Source organism: Gobio gobio (genome assembly GCF_949357685.1).
Source record: "Gobio gobio genome assembly, chromosome: 1".
Taxonomy (NCBI): domain Eukaryota; kingdom Metazoa; phylum Chordata; class Actinopteri; order Cypriniformes; family Gobionidae; genus Gobio; species Gobio gobio.
The window spans coordinates 69,038,436-69,049,262 of record NC_137097.1 but is presented as its reverse complement, the minus strand read 5'-3'; the positions used below and the strand labels follow the sequence as shown (position 1 = coordinate 69,049,262).

The window sequence follows — 10,827 nt, the reverse complement described above, 5'->3', positions numbered from 1 at the left end:
TCGTGTCAGTAATCTGGCTGCAGCATTTTGCACTAATTGTAAACGCGATAAAGTTGCGATTATTCAAAGACGAAAACAAAGCATTACAATAATCAAGACGGGAGGATATAAAAGCCTGAATAAGCTTCTCTGTATCATTAAAACTCAAAAACTCCCTCACCTGAAAAAAACAAGACTGAATGAGCTTCTTAACATGAAATTCTAAATTTAAATTAGAATCAAAATAAACACCCAAATTTCTTACTACCTACTAAATATTTGGAAAAAACCCTCAATCTGATTTTTACTTGAGCTCTGACCCATTATCACAACTTCAGTTTTTTTTCTCTGTATTTAACTGCAGAACATTTAAGGCCATCCCATTTTTTAAGCAGTTAAGCAAGCTTTCAGATCCTTAGAACTCATAACTGTAGGTCATCTGCATAACAGTGAAAGTTTATATTATGTTTTCTGATTACAGCACCTAATGGCAGCATGTCAATTGAGAACAAGATTGGTCCTAATAGTGAACCCTGTGGAACTCCACATATAAATTCAGAACGCTGGGATACTTCATCCCCTACTGACACAACAAATGTCCTGTTTGACAAATATGATACAAACCGCCGAAACCCATACCCATGTTTTAAATGTATTACTTAAAATTAAAAAACAAACAAAAAGAACAACTTTCTTCAAAAATCTCTTCTCGTCTGTCAGACTCCTATGCTGTTCACGTTGTAAACACAGTGCAGCGCTTGTGGGTTCTACGCCAGAATGCTGGCTCACTATTGGCCGACGCTGTTCACGTGAACACCACGATGCATGCGTGTGATGGTGACACGGGAGCTGGCCAATCAGTGGCCAATACTGAGCCAGCGTAGGAGAATGACACAGAAGAGAAGAAATTGTCCAGTCAAGTCTGTGGTTTTAAATTTTTTTGCGCACAAAAAGTATTCTTGCCGCTTCATAACATTAAGGTTGAACCACTGGAGTCACATGGACTATTTTAACGATGTCTTTACTACCTTTCTGGACCTTGAAAGTGGTAATAACGTTATAGTCTATGGACTCAGAAAACTCTCGGATAAGATATAAAAATATCTTAATTTGTGTTCAGAAGATGAACGAAGGTCTTACGGGTTTGGAACGACTACTAGAACACACTTTTAAAATTCCCTCATATATCCAAGACCGGGGGAATCATGGTTCATAAATAAAAATAACAGTTGTTGAGGGAACGAATTGAAATAAGAAACGTGAATTCAGCTTACATCTGGATTGTGTTAAGCTTATTTTAAAGCGAGTTTTGTTTTGTTTTTGAATAGTTTTAGTCATCCTGGCCCCCTGGTTGAGAACCACTGAAAAAACCCCCCAAGCATTTCTGATATAGAATTAGCCTTTATTCAGATTGACATTGACAATAGTTTCCTCGTTATGGAATCTGAAGGCTTCACGGTTAAAATCACCTGTGTTTCATTTGAATGTGAGGGGATTTGATGGCGTGCATTCACAACACTAAACCACACCAAATGTTCACAATTCCTCAAAATGTCACTGGTGGGGGCATGACTGTCACTGAGGGATAGTGAATGTAAAAATCCATTCATTGTTATGGAGAGCATTGTTTTTTGGTGAGAAGGATGAAATGTCGGGGATGGAGTAGAACACTATTTTGGCAGGTGGTTGTGATTTAGGCGACCTCCTCCTCGCCCTCCTTTTCAAACTTGCCCTCTTCAGCGGTGGCGTCCTGGTACTGCTGGTACTCGGACACCAGGTCGTTCATGTTGCTCTCTGCCTCGGTGAACTCCATCTCGTCCATGCCCTCGCCGGTGTACCAGTGCAAGAAAGCTTTGCGGCGGAACATGGCGGTGAACTGCTCGGAAATGCGCTTGAAGAGCTCCTGGATGGCCGTGCTGTTGCCGATGAAGGTGGCAGCCATTTTGAGCCCACGCGGTGGGATGTCGCAGACGGCGGTCTTGACGTTGTTGGGAATCCACTCGACGAAGTAGCTGCTGTTCTTGTTTTGGATGTTCAGCATCTGCTCGTCCACCTCCTTCATGGACATGCGTCCGCGGAAGACGGCGGCCACGGTCAGGTAGCGGCCGTGACGCGGGTCGCAGGCGGCCATTATGTTCTTGGCGTCGAACATCTGCTGCGCAAGCTCAGGAACTTAGAGCGACCGGTACTGCTGACTGCCTCGACTGGTGAGTGGAGCGAAGCCGGGCATGAAGAAGTGAAGACGTGGGAAGGGGACCATGTTGACGGCCAGTTTGCGAAGGTCTGCGTTGAGCTGGCCGGGGAAGCGGAGGCAGGTTGTCACGGCGCTCATGGTGGCGGAGACGAGATGGTTGAGGTCGCCGTAGGTCGGTGTGGTGAGCTTGAGCGTGCGGAAGCAGATGTCATAAAGAGCCTCTTTGTCGATGCAGTAGGTTTCGTCTGTGTTCTCCACGAGCTGGTGGACGGACAGCGTGGCGTTGTAGGGCTCCACCACGGTGTCGGACACCGAATGTGTTCATGATGCGGCCGGGATACTCCTCACGGATCTTGCTGATGAGAAGGGTTCCCATGCCGGAGCCGGTGCCTCCGCCGAGAGAGTGAGTGAGCTGAAAGCCTTGCAGGCAGTCACAGCTTTCTGCTTCCTTCCTTACCGAGTCCACCAGCTCTGCTCCTTCTGTGTAGTGACCTTTGACCCAGTTGTTTCCAGCACCACTCTGACCTGCAAACATTCAAATGTGAATTGAGCATTGACAGTCCCTTTCGAGGAAAGTCAGTTCACTTTGCGGCCATATTTGCAACGCCTCCTATGCATAACCTGATTTGACCGAGTGGACCCTGGATCAACATTCCAATCAGCCAATTGGATTTGAGAGTCAGGTTTAGAGTCATGTCAAGTTTACGTTTACGACCAGGGTTAGGTGCTTCTACATCAGTGTTATTCACATCATTTCCATCTCATTTTAGGGATAACTTACGAGTAGGGCTAAGTTTAGTGGTACGGATAGGGTTAGGATTACATTTTCGGACAGGAATGTTGTTCCGGGATCAACAAAATATGTTGACCCAGGAACACGTCTAAATCAAAACCAGGATGTGCGCCTCCTGGCGGCCATTTTGGGTATCCAAGACCATGTCCTATCTACTTGAGGGGAATCCTGAAATCTCTTCAAGGGATCCCATGGTGTTAAGACCTGTATGGCTTAACATAAATTATGTCTCTTACTGAAATATGTAGTAGAAAACCCATGAAAGATCCACAATATTAAAAAAATCCATTATATATTTGGACAATGGGCGGCGCCATTTTGTTTGCGTTCTAGGTTGATGACGTAGAATGGTTGCACTCGGCAATCAACTGGCGCTACCCACTCGAAAAATGTTTCAGAGTTAAACCAATCAATTGCTTTGGAGACATCATTTATGTTATATTAAGCCATACAAGTCTTAACACCATGGGTTCCCTTTAACCTGCTGTACAAATTTAAATAACATTTCAACCGGCAATAAAATCGGACATGAAGTGACAAGAACATGAAACGATGTATATATCTTCTATGAGCCCTATTTTAACGATCTGAGCGCATGGTCTAAAGCGCATTTTGCGTGTTTAACAATGGAAAAAAACGGTTGGTGCGCCAGGCGCATGGTCCAAAAGGGTTGTGCCTAGTCTCTTAATGAGTCATGGGTGTGTTTTGGGCGTAACCTGCAATAAACCAATCAGAGTCTCGTCTCCCATTCCCTTTAAAAGCCAGTTGCGCACACAATGGCGGATTCGCTATTTACATGGCGGAATTGCTAGCGGAAAGACTGAACGCTTCTCCAGGGAGGAATCCTTTTATTTTTCATATCTAAAAATGTTTGCTCCCAGTGTGTGTAAAAAGCAGAGTGTACGCACATTGTGCCCCGCCTATAGGCGCATATTTCTAAATAACACAAAAAATACTGCACTTTTGACTTTAGACCAGGTTTTTCTTGGTCAATGGCGCAGTTGTTTTCAGTTTCCTCAAAATAGCAACCCGCCAACAATGCGCCTGAACACACCTTGTTTTCAGACCAGCATGCCCATGAGCACAGAGATGGGCGCGAGTGCATTTGCTATTGAAACAACGTGGCGCAGGACGTGAAAAAGATAACTGCGTCGGGCTGAAACTAGCAAAAACACTTGCGTTGTGCCTGCCGTCGCATTGTGCCGGGTGTATGATAGGGCCCTATTACTTTACCAATTGGCGATTGGCTTCTCATTGCACTTTATCCCATTCATAGTAATACAAGTGCACCATCCCTGGTATATCTAAATCTTTGGGATGTACATTCTGACACAAATTTCCAGGCATATAATAATATGAGAGACAATTGAATTTTTGTCAGTGTGGATTCATACCTACTACTTGCACTCATTACAATGTGAATTAACACTCTACTTTTGTTATTTCCATCATTGCGCTGTAATGAAGAAAAAAAAAACATTTGATGAACGCTTACCAAACACAAAGTTGTCAGGTCTGAAGATCTGTCCAAAGGGTCCAGAACGAACTGAATCCATCGTGCCAGGCTCCAGGTCCACCAAGATGGCACGGGGAACGTACTTCCCTCCTAAACAGGTAGTAAATACAGTAGGTCAGACTGACTCAGACACTTGCATGCAAATGTTTGTGCATATACAATAAGGTTTAAAAGTCTGAGAACACAGTGTTGGCGTACATTTTGCATAACAAAAAACACCACAACTAAAAACTTGATCAGATGAAAGCCTGATGATCATAGAGGCTTTCACACCGGGTAGTTATAGGAACTCAGTTATAGGAACTAGCCACCAGGCCGTTCCTCTGAGAACTACATTTTCTCCTAGGGCCATTTTCCTGGATGCATTCGCAATGCCAGTAGCAACTCTAAAGTGACGTAAGCCGGCCGACAATGGCATTCATCAACGTCAGCATCTGGAGGATGGAGGACACAGATCCAGATGTGTTTTTGTTTCGGGTTTCGTGATAACGGAGATGGAATAGACGTATAGTTGGGTGATTGAAAGAGCCAAAATGAGGGCTAAGAGACAAAATCTCCTTCCACAACTTCATGTCATCATCGAGGCTGAGAAAAGAACACAACGCAAGATGTCAGGTAAATGGCGTTAAAGGGTTAGTTCACTCAAAAATGAAAATTATCCGATCAAGTCATCCTAGGTGTATATGGCATTCTTCTTTCAGACAAATACAATAAGAGTCATATTAAAAAAGTCCTGGCTCTTCAAAGCTTTATAATGGCAGTGAATGGTTGTCTCTTTTTGAAGTTCATAAAACTGCATCTATCCATCATATAACTAAAGGCCTTCTGAAGCGAAGCGATGCGTTTGTGTAAGAAAAATATCCATATTTAAAACTTTATAGACTAAAATAACTAGCTTCCGGCGGTCAGCAGGACAGGTGTCGACTTGACCTAAAGAGTAACCCCTGACGCTACGTTTTGTTCTGCTCTGTCCTCTACGCTTCTGCATTCGTCAATACTCAATACAATTTACTTCGTGGTAAATCGATGCATACGGCAACCCGCCGGAAGCTAGTTATTTTAGTCTATTAAGTTTTAAATATGGATATTTTTCTTACACAAACGCGTCACTTCGCTTCAGAAGGCCTTTATTAACCCCCTGGAGCTGTGTGGAGCAGTTATATGATGGATAGATGTACTTTATGGACTTCAAAAACGAGGCAACCATTCACTGGCATTATAAAGCTTGGATTAGCCTGGACTTTTTTAATATAACTCAGATTGTGTTCGTCTGAAAGAAGAATGTCATATACACCTAGGATGACTTGAGGGCGAGTAAATCATGGGATAATTTTCATTTTTGGGTGAACTATCCCTTTAACATTAACTTTCTGTGTGTTTATGCCGTATCGCTGTTTTCAATGATCATGTAGAGTTAAAAAAAAAAGGCATTTCAAATAAATCTAAATGTTAAAAAATTGACCATTATGACTGGTTTGTGGTGCATACACTTACGTCACTGGTAGTTCCTATTGTGTTGGGTTAGACCCACTCTGAAGGAGGAGCTCGTCCCCCCAACAGGTGTTCCTAGAACTAACATCTTTCCCAGTTCCTTCCGTGTGAACACGCCAAAAAGTGGTACTTCCACCAATACCAACTAAGAAAAGGAAAACTCCTAATGTTACATGATTTGAGAACAATCCAAAGAGCATCAGCTTGGTTTTAGTCATTCTTTAGTGCAAAGGAGTTACACAAATTATGACAATTTTGCTCAGTGACTTAAAAATGTATTTCGTTATTTAATTTCCACGTTTGCACAGTATTATTTTAGTATAATTATATAACAACATGTACTTACTATAGGATTAGGGTTAGTTGCGTGTAATTATGCTGATATTACAAAGGTAAATACGTGTAACATGTAACCAAGACACTAAAATAAAGTGTTACCATATACTATTATATAGTTTTTATTAATATTTTGAATAAGCTTTTGTTTTTATATTCAGTTTAAATTGTAGTACAAATTTTATTTTAAAATATTTTTACATTTTATTATTTCTTTTTTTTATTTTAATTAGTAATTTTAGAACTTTAGCAGTTGCCAAGCTAGGCGACATTTCTTTCAATTTCATTTACTTTTGTTTTTTCATCAGATATTTATATTTCATTTCAGCGTTTCATTTAACAGTTATAGTTAGCGATAACAACACTACGTTTACATCCCAGATTTTCAATGTTGTCTCAGGCTTTTTTGGATCCCGCTATATTTAGGCTGTCAACAAATATCATAATATTTATTCAAATGTTTCATAAGGAGGATGACAATCCTTGTGTCTGTAACCTTTATGATATTAAATACAAATAAATACCTGAGGCCTCATTGTAGTAAACACTGATCCTGTCTAGCTGCAGGTCGCTGTCTCCATGAAAAGTTCCTGTCGGATCAATGCCGTGCTCATCGCTGATAACCTCCCAGAACTGAGAGAGAGAGAGAGAGAGAGAGAGAGAGAGAGAGAGAGAGAGAGAGAGAGAGAGAGAGAGAGAGAGAAAGAAAGAGGAGAGACAACAGGGCGGAGGCCAGAGAGAGAGAAGGAGGGGGAGAGGCAGACAGAAATAGAGTAAAGAATCATATTTATCTGGTTAGATATATTATTTATATTTATGTGTGTGTGTGTGTGTGTGTGTGTGTGTGTGAGAGAGACCCTGGACCACAAAACCAGTCATAATTCGCACGTGTATATATGTGGCAATAGCCAACAATACACTGTGGGTCAAAATTATCCATTTTTCTTTTATGCCAAAAATCATTAGGATATTCAATTAAGATCATGTTCCATGAAGATATTTTATAAAAAATATTACCATAAATATATATTACAATTATTATTATTAGTAATATGCATTGCTAAGGACTTACTTGGACAACTTTAAAGGTGATTTTCTCAATATTTGCAACCTCAGATTCCAGATTTTCATAATTGTATCTCGGCCAAATATTGTCCTATCCTAACAGCTTTCAGATGATGTAGAAATTACCATTACCATTATGACTGGTTTTGTGGAAAATATATATTTATATATACAGTATATATATATATATATATGTGTGTGTGTGTGTGTGTGTGTGTGTGTGTGTGTGTGTGTGTGTGTGTGTGTGTGTGTGTGTGTGTGTGTGTGTGTGTGTGTGTGTGTTTTAAAGGAGTATCTCTAATTTATGTTTGCAATCTTGAGGATTACGTCAATTTCGCGGATTCCAATGAAGCCGAGGAATGTCACAATGTTATGTTATTGTATTTTATATTTTTGTAGCTATCCTTAAACCGTGTTTTTTGTTGTTGTTTTTTTTTACTTTTTTTGTCTTTTTTTATTTGTTCCTGTTCTGGAACTGTTGTTCAAGCAATAAAACAAACCTAAAAATTTTCTACATTTTCATTTTCTATCAGCGATGAATATGGAATATATCTGCAAAATATTAAATATCAAAGTAGCATATCTGACTCCCCTATGCTAAAACGTTAAGTGGGTCATTAGCCTATCGTTGACAGGAGGAACGAATTCAGCAATTCAATCTCATTGCCATCAAAAACAAATTACCCTGTAGGTGTATAAGGTCTGACTGTAAAAAAATGTGCCATAATTGCACGATTATCGCTATTAATAGGGAAAGCTTTCATTCTCCATCGTCTCATCCCTGAATCCCAGTTCAACAGCGGCAGACTGAATCTAAATGAACTCCAATGCATGTCTGGAAGATTCTGGAAGGAGTAGGACGGGCTGGTCGCCTCGGAGGGCATCGTGTTCATATCCGAGCCGTCCGTTCTCCGGAAAAGCCATTTATTTGTTCAGTTTACCTTGGCTCCGATCTGGTTGCCGCACTGGCCGGCTTGCAGGTGCACAATCTCGCGCATGATGCCTCAGGAGGGACACTGGCGGGGACGCAGGAACCTGGACGGCTGTCTTCTTCTGCACACTCACGGAATGAACTTCCCCCTGCTCGTCTCTCTCTAACTCCCGCCTCTGAACTCCGTTACCGGGCTGAAAAAGGGACGTCATCGCCATGGCAACCAAGGCTGGAGGAGAGAAGGAGGACCTTGAGCTCGTGGAGACACCGGATGGGATGCCGGACAGAGAGGATAGGCGACTCTCTATAAGGACCATTGACTATTAAAGACATATTGCTAAGGTGAATAGAGAATGACTTTTCAATACAATAATAAAGTACCATAGTATACTGTAAATTCTAACAAGTTCAGTTTACTTAAAAAAGTTTGGAAACCGATTGCCTTATTTTTTGCAAAGCAAACTTAAAGGGAAGACTGTAGTTAATTTAATAATCGGCTAAAAGTAAAGAAAGCTGAATAAAGTAATACATGTCAAGTTAGTTTAATTGTAGTTAACATACATTTACTAATCTTACTTAAGATTTAATCGTAAGAATACTTGAGTAATTCCATTAGTGTTATATTATGTTCTGCAAACATCTTAAATACTATTATTCTCAACAGTTTTAATCTGTCATTTTCAGCGATGGTGACTTAAAAAAACGATGTGCAATCGGTTTCCACGTTTTCTTCAAGTAAAGTGAACATATTTTTAGTAGTTCAACTATGCACTTAACACTCAATTAAGTAAGCTTAATTGCATCAAGTTGTTCTTAAGCTATTTAAGTTGTGTCGACACAATTCTAGCGGTGATCTGAGGAAGTGTACTCCCAGAATGCTTTGCGGCACGACTAAATTAATTGCTTCGTTTTATTATTTTTGGCTTTATTTTACCATTTTATTTGCTGTCTTTTGTCAGTTCAACCCCAATAACGACAGCAAATAAACTTGTAATGGTCTTAAGTGTAAAAAAAAAACACATTGTTACCATTGTTGTGTTTTGATGCTGAATGTTGAAGTCTGTGTGTGACTCAAGCATGGTCAACTGTAAGATATTGTCACAAATATAGAGGGATTATATCAACACAATTAAAAGTTTGTCATAAGTGTTAGCAATAAAATGTCAAAAGATCATTATTTGGCGTTAATTTTTTTAATATATATTTATGTGTGTGTGTGTGTGTATATATATATATATATATATATATATATATATATATATATATATATATATATATATATATATATATATATATATATATATATATATATATATATATATAATCGTGTTACTTCCCTTCCTTTGAAATCAGATAACTGATTTCTTGTTGCATCGCTGCATCAATAGGTAGAGATTTACAATAATATAAATTAAGTTCCAAGTGCCCAACCAATTTTCATAAACATAAATCAACATAAATTTATGAAGTCAGCTTATGTGACGCTCTCTCAAAATATTTAGTTGTATTGTCAATAACATTCAAGATGACTGGAAAATGAGTGAATGCAACTAAGAAGAACGATGACTGCAGAAGTGGAGGAAATGAACAACTATTGGATTTTACAGTGTATTTTGATACAGATGTTTGACAACTAAAGGTCACAATAAAAAAAAATTCTTAGCATTTTTCTTTCCACGTTTCCCCCGAATTCTCCTGACTTCAGGCATTTTACTCAGTAAATGATTCTCATGTGTTAGAGGTTCTATGCACAGTGATTCTCATTACAGTACAGATTATAGTAGAGGAATTATTGTTACACGTTTAATAAGCATAAAAGCACACTCTAAAAAGTAATGTGTTGGCTCAACAAAAAATAAATGAACGCAACAGTTTGCATACATTTTTTTTTAGCTATGGTAACTTTGAGTGAATTTACATTCAATTAATTTCAGGAAATTAATCATTTGTAGCATAAACACAATTTTTTTAAGTTGATTACTACTAGAGTTGTATCCCTGGAACCAATTAATTTGATCTATTACAGTTCAAATCAACAGCTATTTATGTTTTGAAGCGTAAAGTAGGGTCGAGCTGGCCATTGCCATCTTGGAAGCGCGTCATCGCACGTCACTCCCGGATAACAGAAAATGGGCAAAAAGGCGGGACGTGGGCGGAGCTGAGGTGACGTGATGGCTAAAAGACAGCAGACAAACGGCAATCCACCTGTCACTCAAAGTGGCCACGCCCTTAATTATGCAGAACTTTAAGGCTTAATATAATGTAAACAAATGAGTTATGAAAAAATTCACCCCCTCATAGTTGTTATGAAGGGTAAAATTTGCCGTATAGACCAAAACCACAATTTGTACCAGACTGTAAACATGTTTTTTTCTGCTGTAAAGTTTATGCATTTTAACATGAGGCTCAATGAGATTCTCTAGTGGCCAGTCGATGAATTGCAGTTTAAGTCACTTCCGTATTGGCTTCAAGAGAAACTGCGGGAGGTTGCCGCTTTTTTAAACACTAACAGGTCTTCCCTT

General features: G+C 39.6%; 1 protein-coding gene across 1 annotated transcript; it reads right to left on the bottom strand.

Moving 5' to 3' along the window:
- Positions 1-1,672: 1,672 nt before the first annotated feature.
- Positions 1,673-8,528, bottom strand: tubb4bl (tubulin, beta 4B class IVb-like; the record flags this gene model as incomplete). Its single annotated transcript, XM_079827604.1, is given in 6 exon segments — positions 1,673-2,152; positions 2,156-2,486; positions 2,488-2,698; positions 4,462-4,572; positions 6,834-6,942; positions 8,316-8,528. Coding segments are annotated over 6 exon segments (1,299 nt in total). The 5' UTR covers positions 8,373-8,528.
- Between the last annotated feature and the right edge of the window lie 2,299 nt (positions 8,529-10,827).